We start from the raw sequence: 17,221 nt of genomic DNA on the forward strand, positions 1-17,221 counted from the left end.
ATAGATCCTCTTTTGCTGGACTTCGTAACCTATTATTTTTAGTTACATATTTTTGATTATAGTCACTTCCATTAGCTTGATATTCTCTTTATAGTTCTTGTATTTGTTTTTCCTGTTCGTTACCAGTGATTGTCCAATCTGTTTATTGAACGGTGTCCAAATGGACTTAAGTATGTAAACGACATCGGTCTGGTAGGTTATATTCCATATTGAAGCAATCCTAAACGGAGGAATGAGTTCTTCACTGATTCAATGTTTTAGGTATGCTGGGGGAATATTTTCAGCGAGTTATTGTTCCTGTGCTAGCTAGACTCTCAGATGTGTCGGACCACATCCTTATGAACATGGAGTTGACTCCTTGTGTCGTACTTTCCCTGTAACCTGCCTTGTAGGTTTTCTAACATGTCACCTCGTACTCCCCGGTGCTGGCTAAACTCAGGGTTCATGTGCTTTCATTTGATTTGGTCTCCAGACAAACTACTAGCATATTCCAGATGGGTTTCTTACCAAAGATTTGTACATGTGGAATAAATAGTAGTTTAGGAATCTTCGGAACATAAATGATTCTTCTGACTTCTTACCGAATAGTGAAGTTGCTTTTCTGTACTCTTTCGCTTAATGTGTTTGTCAAATGTACGCTCTTATCTCAAAATTATTGTCCCCATCAAGGAATCCTTTTATCTTTCTTTCCACCTTCTTACTATTGTTTGTATTAGTTATGCACCTATTCCAGTGTTCCCTCCAGTGTCAAGCCTAGGTCGTTTATTTTTTTAGACTGGCCTGCTAACTGAGCATATGCTTGGATTTGTTAGATGATTATTTATCATAATTAATTGGCATGTAACAATATCCATCATTTCTTCAAGATGAAATGTTCGTAGATCGCTTTAACCTTGCTGTTTGTGAAGCACTACACACACAGTGTACTTGACAGATAATGGGGTTTCAATATTTCTCGAAATGCTACGTTGCCACGGTGTCTCGTTGGCAGTCACAATAACTAAAACATTGAAACAAATGTTAAATACAGACGTTCTATCATTAAAAAAATCCATTGGTGTCTTTCTAGAAACGCATAACTTTAAGAATTTGTTGACTTACCATGAAAAACAACACCAAATAATATTATTACGTTACTTTCCAACTATCCGGAAGTAAAATATGTTTGACGCATGCGCATCACATTATTTTCTAGATTTAATAATAAACCCAAAGGATTACGAATGTGTCGCTTCCGTTGTAAACAAACGCGGGAATTTTTATGGATGACAGTCAACAACACACGTGTGCTAATGGCAAATCCTGAATCACGCATGAAAGAGCTTCCCCAGTCAACTGTCAGGCTCCTGGGAAGTTCTCAAGTGATTACATCAATATATAGCGTCGTGAAGGAATTACTCGAAAACTCGTTGGATGCCAATTCTTCATCAGTTGATGTTAAATTGGTAATTATTTTTACTTTAGTTTTAAAGGCCCACTACTTTTGTTTACCAGTAATGGAGCAGAATTACAAGTCCAAGATGAACATTTAAGGCAAAGTCTTGGAAGAGCGCATACAGCTACATGTTAATACAAGATTATAAACTGATGTATATATATATATATATATATTTGTCAAATATCAAAGAAACACAATTTAACAAAAGCATGACAATTTATTGACTCGTGCCCAATCCGGGCCTCGAACTCACGATCTACGGCACCCAATCGCCTAGCAAAACATACCTGCGCCTTCTACCACTGCGCCACATCCACATCCCCTATATAATCCTAACCATACAAACATGGTTCAAGCAGCACGGGATCTAACCCCGATATTACACGGAAGTGGTAAAATGAAGAACCTCGTTGAACCAAACGATGTACTGCAGAGTAAGAGACACCAAACTTGAAGAAAATTCTTACAAGAGCAAAGTTCGATAATTCGAAAACACAGCACTACAACGTGACAAAATGTAGGGATCCAAGGTGCTGAACCAGAGATTATATTGAAATCGGGACTATCATCACACTGAAAAACGGAAAAATCATCAAGCCGAATAATAACCCAAAATGCAAGAGTACAAATCTTATATATTGTATAACTTGTCCAACTTGTAACTTGCAGAACGGTTGCGTGTCCATAAACAACAAATACGCACACCAGAGACAAGAAAAATTTCGCTTAGTGAACAATTAGGTGTATGCGGGAATGGAATGTTTAGAATGTTCCCTTTTCACAAGATGCCGGTTCCCTGCAATATAAAACGCAAAAGCAAGGAAGACATGTTTATATAACTTTTTGAACCGGCATTAAACCATAAGGTGTATGAAGCTATAACTTGAACAATAGCCTCATCTTATTACGTCCCTCCGTTGCTATATTGTCTCCCCTCTTACTATTGTGACATCAAGATACAGTAACTATGATATGACATCATAGTAAGTAGCTAGGATGCCTTGAAGATACCCAGGAGGGCTGAAAACGTTAGCAGGGAAATGCCTTTGTCATGAAGGTTTTTTTCTTGAAGAAATATATATAATTGTTTATGTGTTGACATTTTTTCGACAATTAAGATTCATTGACATGCATAGGATATCAACAGGTCGAGGAGTCCTGAAACCACTATTATACAATGTACCACTCCGCAGACCTGATCAATACTTAGAAAGAATTCGAAATAATCCAACTGGAATAAATTAATCCCTTCAGTCTTGTTTCTATCACAGGCAGAAAACTTGGCAACATGCCATGTCATAAAAAATTGGCGGGGATCTTTGCTGTTATCTGTGGCGTCAGATTTAGTGATTTCACTGCTGACGATGCGTACTATGTGTTTCTATAGCTAAATCTACAGTAATTTCAGAGCGTATATCAATGAAACGGTTCGTCTAGATAAAAGAAAATTTAAAATCTCTACGTGCTGATAACAAGAATTGAAACATGGCTGCCTACTTGGAGGCATGAGACTTTTCTTAAGCGACATGATTTCAAAGTCCAAGGAGCACTGGAATATATTCGAATCTATATACATGTATATGCATGCTCACACACATATCTTGGTTAGTAGAGCTTTGCACTACACAGCCTTTGGCAAAGCAGAGAGCTGCGCTCTTATAATTTAAAAAATTGAAAGATTAAAAGGTCACAGGTATTTCGAAATGATATATATTATTCCCTGAGGCTGAAGCAATCTGAATTATAGTAGATTTAAATTTAAATTGTGTGAAATTCTTTTGGAAGCAATCTAAATTAAAGTAGATTTAAATTCAAATTGTGTGCAATTCTTTTGGAAGTATAAACAGCAACTAGGATGTCCCAGGGTGTTCCAATTCTAGGCCAGATGCTGAGGTGACCCCACACAGACAGTTGTTAGATATATTAAAATATGTTAGAGTATTATAAAGCATCGCGGTGGAGCAGAATTACAGGATTATTTTAAAGTCAAGTTTTGCATGGATAATTGATAATTATAATATACCCTAATTTGTCCTGAAACATCTTTGAGGAAAGGGGACAGAGTCTGTATAATTATACTCCCGCATCAAAGGTTAAGGGGGTATACTGGAATCGTGTTGTCCGTCTGTCAGTCCATATGTCTGTCTGTCTGTAGACACAACTTTGTCTGGCGAACACCTTTTTAGTTAGTTTAAACTTATTTTTTTGCAAACACAATTACAGTAGGATTGGGCACAAGTTATCACAACTTATAAAAGCCCTCTCCCGAGGGGCTTGACATATTTTGATAAAATTTGGTACACAGAACCTGGACATAAAGGGGTGTTGTGTAAACTATTTATATAGGGTTCTGCAATGTCCACTATTATTAGAGTTATGAAATGTGTGCAACGGGGGTATTAGTGGTCCACTCTGGCAACAATTCTACTTAATCTTGGCACTGACTCCCCCAGGGACAGGCAGTGAAGGAGTAGGGCTTGATAAGGAGAAACACATAATTGTTGAAAATCCTTGAGGATGGAAATAAATAATTCACCTGTATTTATAACATTGCTTTGCTTATAACAAGCCAGCGGAGTGATATAGGCCCTCTGGATGACACCTCTTTTGTAGATTATTATTATTATTTAAAGAATTTAGCTTTATTTTCAGGAGAATTTTGGTCTGGATAGAATAGAAGTAAGAGATAATGGTGATGGAATACCAACGACTGACATCCCATTTGTTGCTAGACGTTACTATACATCTAAATTGTCTGCTTTCTCCGATCTTGAACAATTAACTACTTACGGATTCAGAGGAGAGGCACTGGGTAAGTATTCAAATTTCTTAATGAAAATAATGGATTGAATTAAACTATATTTACTATGTAGTGAATATACATATTTGTTAACTCATAATCACTGGGACCATTTAAAGACATGTAGTATTGAGTGAACCAGATAGCACCTGTTTCAGGATGATCCACACAATATATGGTCCTGTCATTTAGATCTATTTAGCAACGTCTTACAATAGCTATGAACATCTCAATATTTGTTCAGAATATTCATTATAGATATTCTTCATACATTTAGTTTAAATCTAACTACATTACATCTATAAATGGTATCTGTAGCTGATTTGATTTCAACTTAAATTTTGGAGCTACTGTTACATGTTACAAACATTGGGACTTTTAAGTCAGTATATTCTATCTTAGGTTCATTGTGTACTGTTGCTGATCTTTCTGTAACAACAAAAACAAAGGAGGAGGATGTCAGCTCCACTTTCACCTTCAATAAGGAAGGGGAGATAATTGATACAAAACCATCACACCTTGGTCAAGGTATGCATTCTGCTATCTGTTTCTATAAGCATCAAAACTGATATATGTACAAGGAATAAGAAGTATCTTTGACTAGTTATCTGATCAAAGTCATTGTCTTTTTCTTTTTATGCTTTCACCATGAAATATGATAGTTTATATGTTCACCCAAAAATTAGACAATATCTGTCATTCAGGAGTATTGTCATTAGTTATAATTCAATAATTTTATATTAAAACAAACATATGGCTAAAAGGCAATCACTTTCCTGGAATAATAATAAGATGCAAATTAACCAGGGATCTATAAATTAGTGTTTTAGTTACCTGATGAGTATATGCCAAACTTAAAATTAATTATGATATATATATATATATATATATATATTACATTGTCTTTTACAAATTAGTAATTAATATAGTGCTCAAAATAATCTTTAAGATGATTCCGGAGGTGATGTAAGCATGTAATTGGTATTTAAACCACAAACCATATTTATATCCAAATTTTAAGTTTATATTTGACATATGTATAATGTAGTCCTTGTCCTAAGAGATACACTTTCTCTGTAGGAACCACAATGTTAGCAGCTCATCTTTTTAAGAACCTCCCTGTCAGACGACAGTTTTACAACAATGTAAAGAAAAAGAAAGAGGAGTTAAAGAAAGTGGAAACATTGGTGATGTCATTTGGACTGATCTTTCCGAAATTAAGAATTACTCTCCGTCACAATAAAGACATTGTGTGGCAGAAAAATCCTGTCCAGGACCTACGCTCCTCAGTCACTGGAACTCTTGGCAAAAATGTGTTCAACCAAATGGAATACAAGAGTGTAAAAGAATCAGATCCAGAGGTAAAGAAAGTTAATATTGTTATTTTCAGGTGCTTACAATTTTTGTTATTGTTTTCTATTATACAGATGCAATCACACAATGTACATAAATTACCTGTACACATATCTTGCAGTGTGAATATTATGAGCATAAGTTGCAATGTGGGTCGCAGATTGTGCAGTTTTGTGAAATGTGCAATGTGCCACATATTTTAGTATAATAGTTTTGATTCAGTTCACAAAAATCAGTAATCAATAGCCTAAAATTTTAGACAAATATCAGGAGACACTACTCTCAGGATCATGCATCATATACAGTCCGATGTCCATGCATACCAAGATTGTCGTCTCTATTATTCACCATGCACAAGTAACATTTATCAATACATCAGGACATTCTAATTATAGCTGTTGATCTATTTGCAGATATCGGTGGAGATGTATGTTCCAAGCCAGGGCAGTGACCCTCAAGTGACCAGTAGATCAAGTGCTGATCGATGCTTCATATATGTCAACTCTCGACCAGTCATTCTTAAAGACGTTGAAAAGGTAAGATCATTTTCTAACGGCCAAGAATGACCTAGTTAGTTTATAATCTAACTGGAAATGGGGCTTCCGCTTAGTATCATCAGCAGCATCCCCCTAGCGGTAATAGTGTATTTATTATAAATATTAAATACATCATAACATGTGGTGGTAGTTATGTTAAAAATCAAGACTAAATGTTGGTCCAGATTAAATAAAGTGTGATTAATGTTTTGTATCCTTGAACTGTACTGTTAATTTCTGATGGTGGCTCATAAAACCACCATCTGTCCATGGCCTATAAAAATACACCTGTTACCATTATTTCTCAGAATATACTGAAGACATCTTATTCCAAGTTCATGTATGTTACCCTTTGCTCCTTGTTATACATATTCTGCTTAGGGGGTGATTAGGGAAATCCTGGAAAACAGATGGTCATCTTCTCCCAATATACACCTTTTTCACTGGCCTTGCTGTTGTATATAGCTGTATATTTACATTTTAACTTATGAAACCTCACCAAGAGCAGTTGACACTCCTCAGTCAACTGCCATCTGCTAATTATAATGTCATTAGCATTGCCATGTCACCATTGTCATCCCAGCAATCACAAAAGTTGAAATGTCTGTTCGGTCTTTGGCGATAATGAATTCTTTATTTATTATAGATACTAAATCTCCTGGGATTTTGTCATAAATTGTTATCGAATGTAAATATAAGCATTGAACATTTTTCAGTTGGCATTCATAGCAAATATGATTACCAATTGGACAGAGGCAAATTCAACATGAAGCACTTAAGTGTGCGTCTTGTAATTTGACTCTGTCCAGTTAGCATTCATATTGGCTATGAATGCCAACTGAAAGATGTTCATACAATGCTGAAGCTTTTTTTCTTCAGTTGCTGAAGCAATTTTATACAGCTTCCCATTCCTGTGAAGGGACACGGGTGCCAGTCTGTTGTGTATTGATAGTGCTGCCCTCTAGTGATATCGATGTGAACCTTGACCCCAACAAAACCAAAGTGCTGCTCCATCATCAGGTACTGATGTTATTGTATGTGTATCTGTATCTATATTCTGCATTCACTGAACCCTATTTTGGGTTCGTTGGTCTTTTTGTTTGTCTGGTCTATGCAATGACTGCACTAGCTATAGGTGTTAATGGACTTGCGAAAAGTTGTTTAACCAGTTTAAATGCCATTATAATTACTGCTAATGTAGGACTTAATCTGAAGGAGTTAATAAGCCCCTTCATCAACAGTAAAAACTCTTTTTCTGCCATATTCTTTTATATAAGAAAAGGGTCATGCTAAGTAGGATGGGATTATTCCCCAGATTCTGTTACATAACCAGATATGAATTCACTAACGAACATATAGTGATGTAAATGTATGCTGTTTAATTGGTTTTCATATCTTCACTTTAGTAATGAAAGTCAAGGTTATTTCTTCGATTTTATCATTTATTTCATTGTACATATAATTGTAATGATCTAATTTTACTTCAGGTCTCTGTTTCCAATATTGTCAAAAATCTCCTAGAAGAGGTGTATGGATCTTTAGAACCATCAAAAACACATCACAAGCAAAACTCAAAGATGGACTCACCCAAGGATTCTGATCAACCCTCTGATTGGAGAATGGACCTGACTAGAAAAAGTCCAGAGAATGACAGCATAGTCAAAATAACTGCAGTAGAAAATCCTGAAAAGTGTAATGGACAGAAGATACCGATTTTTAATGTAACCATGGAAACCAACAGTCTGACAGAAAACATTACAATTACTGATCAAGTATTTAACAAAGAAAATGAATTTAATCCTTTGAAAGAATCCCTCTTGGACGATAGTAATGTAGATTTTTCAGAATTAGAAATACCATCAGTGCCTTTACATGTTATAACACCACCTATTGAGAGCACCAAGAACCAAGGCAAAGAAAAACAATTGCAGGAAGAAATTATTCAGATACAGAAAGGTTGTTTTGATATTGTTGGTGACTGTTTCAAGGATGTATTATCTGATGATGAAAGTCAATGTACATTGAAAAGAGATGATTCTAATTCACTTAGCAAGGGAGATAATTCAGTAATTAAGGGAGATAAGCCTGACCTTCAACCAAAATTATTGCTACCAGAGACAAACTCAGATTTGTTTGATGACAGCCTAACAGATGCATTGGGAAATCTTAATGATAAACTTGATGGAGAAGTATCAGTGGTCAGTTCCAAACAACCTGGGGACAACACCAGAGAAGAGACAACTTCTGCAGGTGAACTCTGGAGTAAAGGTCAAATGGCTGTGAACTCTGGAAGTGCAGTTCTGCAGGTAATATGTGAATATTAACTCATCAATATTAAAGGATTTGTGCAGTCAAAAATGATAATTTCAGTTTATGCTGGAAATGGCTTTATTAGCACGTGTAGAAACCTCTCCGTACCGCGCGCGACCGGAATAACCCGTAAGCCGTCGATATCGGGGTCAAATTTTCTGACCACCCGATTATGCATATTTTCTAGCTCTAAAGCGTGTGACGTCACAATAGTCCGTGGCTTATAGCTGTACAATAACTGATGTGCTATCACTTATATCGACGGTCACAGGAAAAGCCGATCAACGATTTTTTATGATGACTTTTGAGTGAAGTTAATCGTACAATAAGTTTGGCTCGAATATATATAACTAAAAGAGTGAAATTCGATGTTTCAAATACTCTAATTTATGCTCTAATAACAGGTATCTTCGTGTAATTATGAAAGAAAATCCGCACAGAAATAAAAGTTTCGGATTTTTTTTTTGTCGAGGAATTCAGCAACGAATAAGCTTTAATTAGATAATATTTTCCTGTAGTCTGTATCTTTGATACATTGTGAATTGCAAAGTTTGTGACTGTAAAATGAAATTTTACGTAACAAGTAAAGAAATCCTTGATTAAAGCATCGAGGATATGATGCTGCAATCATGCTTGACGTACGTACACACTGATGATTGATCATTACAAACATTGTGTTGTGTGTTTCTAACCGAATAAATTGAGATACATTTATTACAATACCGTAATACGTTTCAACATGTGGTAGAAAGAATTTATTTTTGATATAAAAGATCAAAATATTGAAATATTAAGCAAAACAAACTATTTTTTAAGACAGTACGGTCGCGTTCAATTTTTAATCGATATACGAATAGATACACCGATATAGATATATAATTAGCCATGTCTTTGGTTTGATGGTTATGTAATACCAGGACCAGGATGTTGTTTACCTGTACGCAACGCCATTCATCGAACTCACCTGTAATTACCTGGCCGCGGGCAATTTGCTATTCGGTGGACTATATCGGGTATTTGGTATTGTCTTACTGTCAATCAGGTTAGGACATCCGTTAATTGGATTGTGATTTGAATTATGGAAACCCCGTGCATCAATGCTCTAGGTATTTTATTGTCACCTCCATTTTTAAAATGAAGATGTAAAAGCAAATGGAAAAAAAATATCCCTGATCATACCTAGGGAATATATATTACACACACACACACACACATATATATATATATATGTCGTACACAGATAAAATATAAATGGAAGTTGACTTATTCAGAAACAAAAATGGTTCTAAGAACTATTTCAACTAAAGGTTTAACCTTAAAAATTATTGCAGTCAAGTACTGTAATAACATAATCGTGGCATATAGCAATCTTCCGTAATTTCTAAGGTATAAGTAAGAATTCTAAGCATGTATTTTCACCGTTTCGAATCTACATGTATAGTCATACCACACTTAATATACTTATTTAAATATCACTAAGTATGTTCATATATCACACTATTAAAATCTCGGTATGATATACAAAAGGTTCGACAATGAATAGGCTATTTTAAGGATTAGGATAATTTTTAAATAATGTTTTTTTTTTTTAATCTACACTTATACTGTATCTAAAATCATATATCAGAAATATCATTGATGTATGTCTGCTTTTTAGTAAACGTTATGGATAAAGTTTCAAAGGCAACAATATAGATATACATATTTATTTTCGGTATAAGGTCGGGGCTCGGCACCATAAAACTTTCTCAGACAGATTTTTTACTCAAGTCTATGTTAAATCATATACTTGAGTAAAAAATCTGTCTGAGAATAGTTTTATGGTGCCGGGCCCTGTACTGCTACTTCAATATCACATAACTGACATCGGTCCACATTTTATTTTCATTAAAAAACTATGCTGTGCTTGCATCGTTATAGCAGAAGTTTGAAATGAAAACACGCATTATAGATATATGCATGCTTATTTTTGTGATTTTACTCGTAAAAAGATAGTGTTACATTATACTATTTTGTATTACACAGAAATTTACATAATATTAATATTCTATCTAAATCTCAGTCCAGACTGATCCGAACATCATTTTGATATCGTTATCAAAGTGGACTGATTATCTAATCTAAAGTTAGATATATACATGTTTGAATGTTTGAAATGGTGTAAATGGAAAGTTTTGAAACTGAAAATATCTACATCATAAAGCTAGAATAACCATTTACTTGAAAAACTCAAATTGTAGATCTAACGTATACGTATATATGCTGTATAAATGTATAGTACTAGGCTTACCTTGTGTAGCCGCGGACTACTCTGACATCACAAGACCACGTGACCGCCTAGCTCATTATCTCTGAACCGTAGTCGACACTACCCGTAAATCACGACCAAAACTAACCGATAGCGCTAAAAGCTAGGCGAGTCGTTGGATGGGACTTGATTTTTCATTCATCCACAGCAATATCCTGACGTATTATCAAAAAAAAATTTTGGCTGCACAAATCCTTTAATATGTATTTACAGTGATTCACTGCATAACTAAAAAGTCACAATGTATAAGGACTGGAAAAGACAACAAACTTGAATGTATGTATCATCTTTGAGAAAGAAAAAGTATACATACAGTAAATCTCAGTTATAATGAACCCTTGAGGACCAACAAATCTCTTGGTTATAAACATAGTTTGTTGTACACAGGTTACAGACATCATCTTAAAGGAAGCTTTTAGAGGAATGAAACTTAATTACTACACTACAACAATGAAATTATTATAAGCGTGTTTTACTGAATTCTGTTAACAATCTCCTTAAATTGATGTGATTTCAGCATTTCATGCTGTATAGCGCTTTAAATTTCTGGGACACATATTTCACAGTTACATTAAGGGAACATGTTCCCTTGCTTTTGATTTTGCATTTCCTCCATTTGTAACAGTAATGGAAATCAGTTTATTGATTCACTGGTGTTTTGAATTCAGGAAAACAGAGAATATAGCAGAGAAAAAATTGTATAAAATTTCAATGTTTTAAAGGGTAAAATATTAATTTGACTAATGTTTGACTAATATTACCCTATATCAATGACATTTGATTTGTCTTGTTAGCCTGTTAGGTTGCTGTCAGCAGGGAACTCCAAACGACCTTTAACCTCACCACCTGACCTTTCAACTCCCAGCAAGAAGAGAAATATCATGCCAGAGGTTTGTTGAAATCCTTGACTTTCGTAATATTGATCAGATGATTTCTTATTGAATACATGTACTTGACTGTAATAATACGATTTAATTATACCAACTTGATAAATTGTACTGTAATTAACCAATTTTCTTTTGTGTCTAATTAATTTCACAATTTCCATTTCAAAACCAATTCACTGATATTACCTGTCGTAGATTTATCAGTTATTATTTTCCAAGATATTTTAATCTTTTAAGATTAAAATACCTTGGAAGATTTACTTTGATTGTGAAAATTGTGAAAGTGAATTGCATGGAAAGGATGTTGGTTTAATTATGGTATATTGCACCCTTTTTTCTCAATATGGTGAACTATGGTGCAAAGACAATCAATACACATATAATCCTATGTTTATAGTTACGGGGTAATCCTCTGAATCTTACAGGAGGGCCAGCCAACTCTCTATGACATGGTGTCAGGTCAGCCAGTGCAGAGAGGTCAGACAGGATACAGTGTGTTCCATAGAGAAAATAGATCTGCAGGTAAAAGCAATATACTGGTATACATATTTATTCTTGAATTTACCTGACATAATATTAATTAGAGGTAAATCCTTTAAATTGCTACTAGTCCTAGAGTTCTGCATGGATTGAAACAAAATTTGGCCAGAAACATCCTTGAGGGAAAGAGGGAACGAGGGTTTGTATAAAATTTGGCTCTGCACCCTTACCGGGGGCAGGAGGGGGCGGGCCCAAATATAGGGAAATAGAGGTAAATCCTTTAAATTCTAGGCTACTATTGCGCGCTTCCCCTAGAGTTTCTGATACATGGATTGAAAACAAAATTTGGCCTGAAAACATCCTTGGGAGAAGGGGAACATTAGTTTGTTTAAACTTTTGGCTTGTTGACTCCCCCCAGGGCAGGACTGGGGTGGGTCCCAATAGGGGAAATAGAGTTAATCCTATAAATCTCTACTAGTCCTCAAAGTTCAAACATGGATTTAAACCAAATTTTGGTCCAGAAAACATGCTTGGGGAAGGGTAACAGAGTTTGTATAAATTTGGCTTTGACCCCCTGGAGCAGAAAAAAGTGGGGCCAAATAGGGAATTATAGGTAAAATATTCACATTACAATGAACTTGTATTCAGAACATTACTTTGCATTACAAAACCAGGCGATGGCCGAAGTAGAAAACATGAAAATACTAGCAATTTATCAATTTATAGATGATTTTCTTAAGATGAAACCGAATTGGAGATAACTTCTATATAACAATCATGAAAAAAACCACACCTTTTAATATTGAACATTATTTGTTAGAAATAATACATAATCAATGAAATAAATTCCACTTATTAAAATGCAATCTGGCCAGTCAATATTGTTATGCCTGATACATAAGCGCGACACTCGTGCCAGCGTTTCTCGCATTTTCTAAACACGTAGTGTGTACGGTAACCTTACATCAATATGAAGAGATTATAGGAAATTTGTCAAAAATTGAACTTCACAATATTTTATGACCTATTACTTGAAATAATATAAATTCACAATTAACCCTTACATCAGTAATCACTTTTCACGGCCACAAACAAGAAAGTCAAATTGAAGCGAAGGGCTACCCTTTACTTTGCCGCCATGTTTGTCCGTGTTTGTTCTTCTTTCTCCCGCTTTAGAGGTGGTGTGAGATTTTGTTCCGAGGACAATGTTTCTCGTTTCATGTTTATATAGCGTTTGGGGCGAAAATATCATCAGGGAACGTTAATTCTTGTATCAAGAACATGCCGCCCAAGGATGCCCTGGCTATCATTGTCGAATCTTATCACACTTATTAAATCTGGACATGTAAACAATATTATTATCACTTTGCATGATTGCTAGGCAGTATATATACAAGCCATGCCGCGTACTTGCAGATGCATGTGTTCTTACTATGTTGTACCATACACAACACAGATTGACACTTGGTGGTCCGTCAATTAAAAACAACAGAATGATTGGAAGTCAATTTTACTGGTTGTAACATCAATTCCTACCAAATGTTAGCCTCGAATATGCATAAGTAATCATATCAAGTTCCATGAATATCTCTTTTCAGTTGTGACTAAAAACCCCACCGCAAGTTTTGATGAGGTGACAGATATTTTGAAGGACCAGTGGGAGAACCTGTCACAAGAAGACCAACAGAAATATAACAACACTTCTGATTCACCAAGGTAAGAGTACTGTATACTTTTAATTATTAATTTATTTGAGATACAACTGTTAGATTAAAAGATATGTGTGGTCTCTTTCTTGGATTTTTAGCTCACCTGGTCCAAAGGACCGAGGTGAGCTTATGGGATACCCCGCAGCGTCCGTCGTCCGTCGTCCGTCGTCCGTCAACAATCGACTTCTTCTCCATAACCGCTGGTCGGATTTCAATAAAATTTGACTGGTAGCATCCTTATGGGCTACTAACTGAAAATTGTACAAATGATGGGGCTGACCCCCCGGGGGCCTGAGGGCGGGGTCAAATGGGGTCAATTTGGCTATTTCCATATAAACGACTTCTTCTCTGAAACTAAGCATGAGATAGCACTCATAATGCAATTGTAGTATCGTTGTAGGATGGGGATTCAAAATTGTACAAATGATGGGGCTGACCCCCGGGGGGCCTGAGGGGCGGGGTCAAAAGGGGTCAATTTCCATATAAATGACTTTTTCTCTGCAACTTAACATGGGATTGAGCTCATAATGCAAATGGTTACATCCTTATAGGGTTTGGATTCAAAATTTTGCAAATGATGGGGCTGACCCCCCGGGGGCCTGAAGGGTGGGGTCAAAAGGGGTCAATTTAGCTATTTCCATATAAACGACTTCTTCTCTGCAACTAAGAATGGAAAGAGCACTTATAATGCAATGGTAGCATCCTTATAGGGTGGGATTTGAAATTGTACAAATGATAGGCTTACCCCCTGGCCTTAAACGGCAATATATGCGAGGTCAAAAAGGTCAATTAGGCTACTATTTTCATATAAATTACTTTGTCTCTGAACCTATGTATTGGATAGCATATTTGTATGGTATCAATAGCATCATTTGTATGGTTGTGATTCAAAATTAAACTTTGGAAGTCAATTTTGCTTATTTTTCTAATTGTCAGAATCTTGTGATAATTACTAACAAAAAACCAGGTGAGCGATACAGGCCCTCTGGGCCTCTTGTTTATCATTCAAAGTTTGATTTTTTCATTGAAAATAACACTTTTATTTAATGATCTACTGATAGTTAAATGTAAACTATGCTAAATCCTTAATTAGTAAACATATACTTTGCATATGCATATTTTCAAAAGTGAAATAATTTAAGCACATTTGAAACACTTATTTTGCTAATTTACAATTTTTATAAGAGCCCTGGGTTTGTGCTGAGTGCTCCCTAAATGGGATCCTATACAAATAAAATGGGCTCCCTTATGTATAATTTGAATCAACTGGGGTCCTTTCATTTTCTATGTATAAAACTGATATGGGGACAGCTTAAATGCAAACACTGCAGTTATTCCTTCACATTGTTGTGCAGTAAGCCTATTGTGTCACTTTCTTTTGTACTGCACTGATAAATCTTCTTTATTTTCTTCACCTATTTTTTCTTTCTATGCTATAAAGATTTAAATGTACTGTATACTTGGTTTTCAGAGGAAATGGCTTTTCCAAGAAACAGGATAGACCTCTCGGAAATAAGATGAAGTTCAAAAACCAAACCGGTATTGATAGGATGTTTACGTAGCTTATTTCTGAATTTTTTGGGGCAAAGTATACATCATACAGAGGATTCATAAAGTACTAGTATCCATGTTTTATGTTTTCTGAATCAAAAAAAACTTATTATATATATTTTCTGATTAATTTGATACTTTAAAAAAGTATCATTAATTTCTTGTTGTTTTGTTTTGACGTATACTATTATAAGTCTATTAGAATTCAATTTGTTGAAGCTGAATTCAAGATAAAGTGGTGTTTGTTTAATATTTCAAGAATTTCGTACTTGGTACAAGATTTATTTAATGTCCACCTAGGTGAGGTAGGTTTCAAGGTCACTGTAAACAGCCTTAACTTTTGACCTTTGTCATTTATCTCAGAAAATCTTGTGTGAATAGACTCTGCCTCCTAATATCACACTGGACCTTCATCCTTAGTACCCTGCATATAGATTCTCTTAGGTGAGGTGGTGTGCCATGTATTAAAATGAGGTCACTGTGACTTTCATTTTGATATTTTACCTACCTCTTGATGCTGGACTCAGTTTGCAAAATTGTTTTGTTATGAAGTTAATGAAAAAATCAATAATGCTGAAAACAATAAAATGTGTATTAAATTAGTATTATTTCCTTACAGGCCCCAGGTGTCAGTATCAAAGATCAACTACTAATGGCAGCAAAGAAAAAGAAATCAAGACCAGAGACACGTATTTCATTTTCCATGGAAAGTTTAAGAAAAACATTTTCCAGACAGCTGTACTCCAGGTTGGTACTTGAGGGGTTGAATGAAACACATAAATTTTCCGATGGTTCAAATTCAAAGGACTCAGGATTACATTTGATATTTTACAATTCACTTTCAGGTGATACATAGAGGCTCTTAAATGAGTGGCTATGTGTTATGAAATTTATCAAACCAGTTCAATACTTTGGTATGCTACGAGCCTTTAGGCGAGTGGCATATCAGATTATTTAACGAGTTTGATAAATTTCATATCACATAGTCATGAGTGTAAGATTCTATTTAATCACATAGCTTTTGATAATAGAAATATAAGTCAAACTTTAGATTTCGTCTCTATATAAAACAGTAGAAATCCGGCTTGGATGTGATGTTTCTGTCTACTGAGACAAGCATGCGACATCATATATAGATTATGACGTCAAAATTACATGTGACGTCACAATAATGTTATTACACATGTGTTTTAACAATATTTATGACATGGCAAAATGACATGGCTTGACGGGCTAGTTATGTAATGAATTTTATTTTCAAATGGTTCAACAATTATGTGAATGATGTTTTACTGATCATAGAATGCATGGGTAACACGTATCGTGGAAATTGTAAAATGGATTCTTCCAAGTTTTAAATTGGATATTTAATGAAGGTAAAATAAATCCACACATAATCACAGAAAGACAATGAGAGATCAATGTATGATAGTTTAGATGAATCTTAAACAATCGACAGCAATAACAGAGATGGCAAAACGATAAATCAGAGAACAGAAATCACGTAGGAGTTTAAATTTTAATTATAGCTAGGAAAACTACTTTGTTAGCCATAGTGTAACGGTGAGCACTTCTTCACAAAGCTAAGAGCTAAACATCTGTCTAAATTAATCGAGTCATAATTTCCTCATAAGATTATCTTCAATTTTAGCCAATTGCCATCGAGACAATCTAAGTAGAACGTGAGTTGAGCCATTTGCGAAGAGTCGTGTCGTACATGGACATGTTGCGTGGGGGAGAAGATCTGCATACTGAATTGTCACCGTATCCAGGAGACAGTTTCTGTACCAATCAGCTGATGTCAGACCACGTGCTGTCAGTCACTTCTCTGGAACAGTCCAATCAAACT

The 17,221-nt window shown here is 35.2% G+C and overlaps 1 protein-coding gene across 1 annotated transcript; it reads left to right on the top strand.

Annotated features, from left to right (window-relative positions):
• Nucleotides 1–1,238: 1,238 nt before the first annotated feature.
• LOC138314751 (PMS1 protein homolog 1-like) lies at nt 1,239–15,434 on the top strand. The gene is made up of 11 exons (XM_069255247.1): nt 1,239–1,445; nt 4,091–4,250; nt 4,641–4,766; nt 5,319–5,599; nt 6,005–6,127; nt 7,007–7,147; nt 7,615–8,433; nt 11,540–11,635; nt 12,058–12,154; nt 13,711–13,828; nt 15,293–15,434. Exons 1-11 carry the CDS (start codon nt 1,266–1,268, stop codon nt 15,381–15,383), a joined length of 2,232 nt encoding a protein of 743 aa, XP_069111348.1. The 5' UTR covers nt 1,239–1,265; the 3' UTR covers nt 15,384–15,434.
• The last annotated feature ends 1,787 nt before the right edge of the window (nt 15,435–17,221 follow it).

The sequence above is a fragment of the Argopecten irradians genome, chromosome 2 (genome assembly GCF_041381155.1).
Source record: "Argopecten irradians isolate NY chromosome 2, Ai_NY, whole genome shotgun sequence".
Lineage (NCBI taxonomy): Eukaryota > Metazoa > Mollusca > Bivalvia > Pectinida > Pectinidae > Argopecten > Argopecten irradians.

Bases quoted from the DNA above. Each gene is read 5' to 3' on its own strand.
- LOC138314751 (XM_069255247.1), top strand. From the start codon at position 1,266: ATGACAGTCAACAACACACGTGTGCTAATGGCAAATCCTGAATCACGC. The intron at 1,446-4,090 runs GTAATTATTTTT...CTTTATTTTCAG, and splicing joins CATCAGTTGATGTTAAATTG to GAGAATTTTGGTCTGGATAG. The intron at 12,155-13,710 runs GTAAAAGCAATA...ATCTCTTTTCAG, and splicing joins TAGAGAAAATAGATCTGCAG to TTGTGACTAAAAACCCCACC.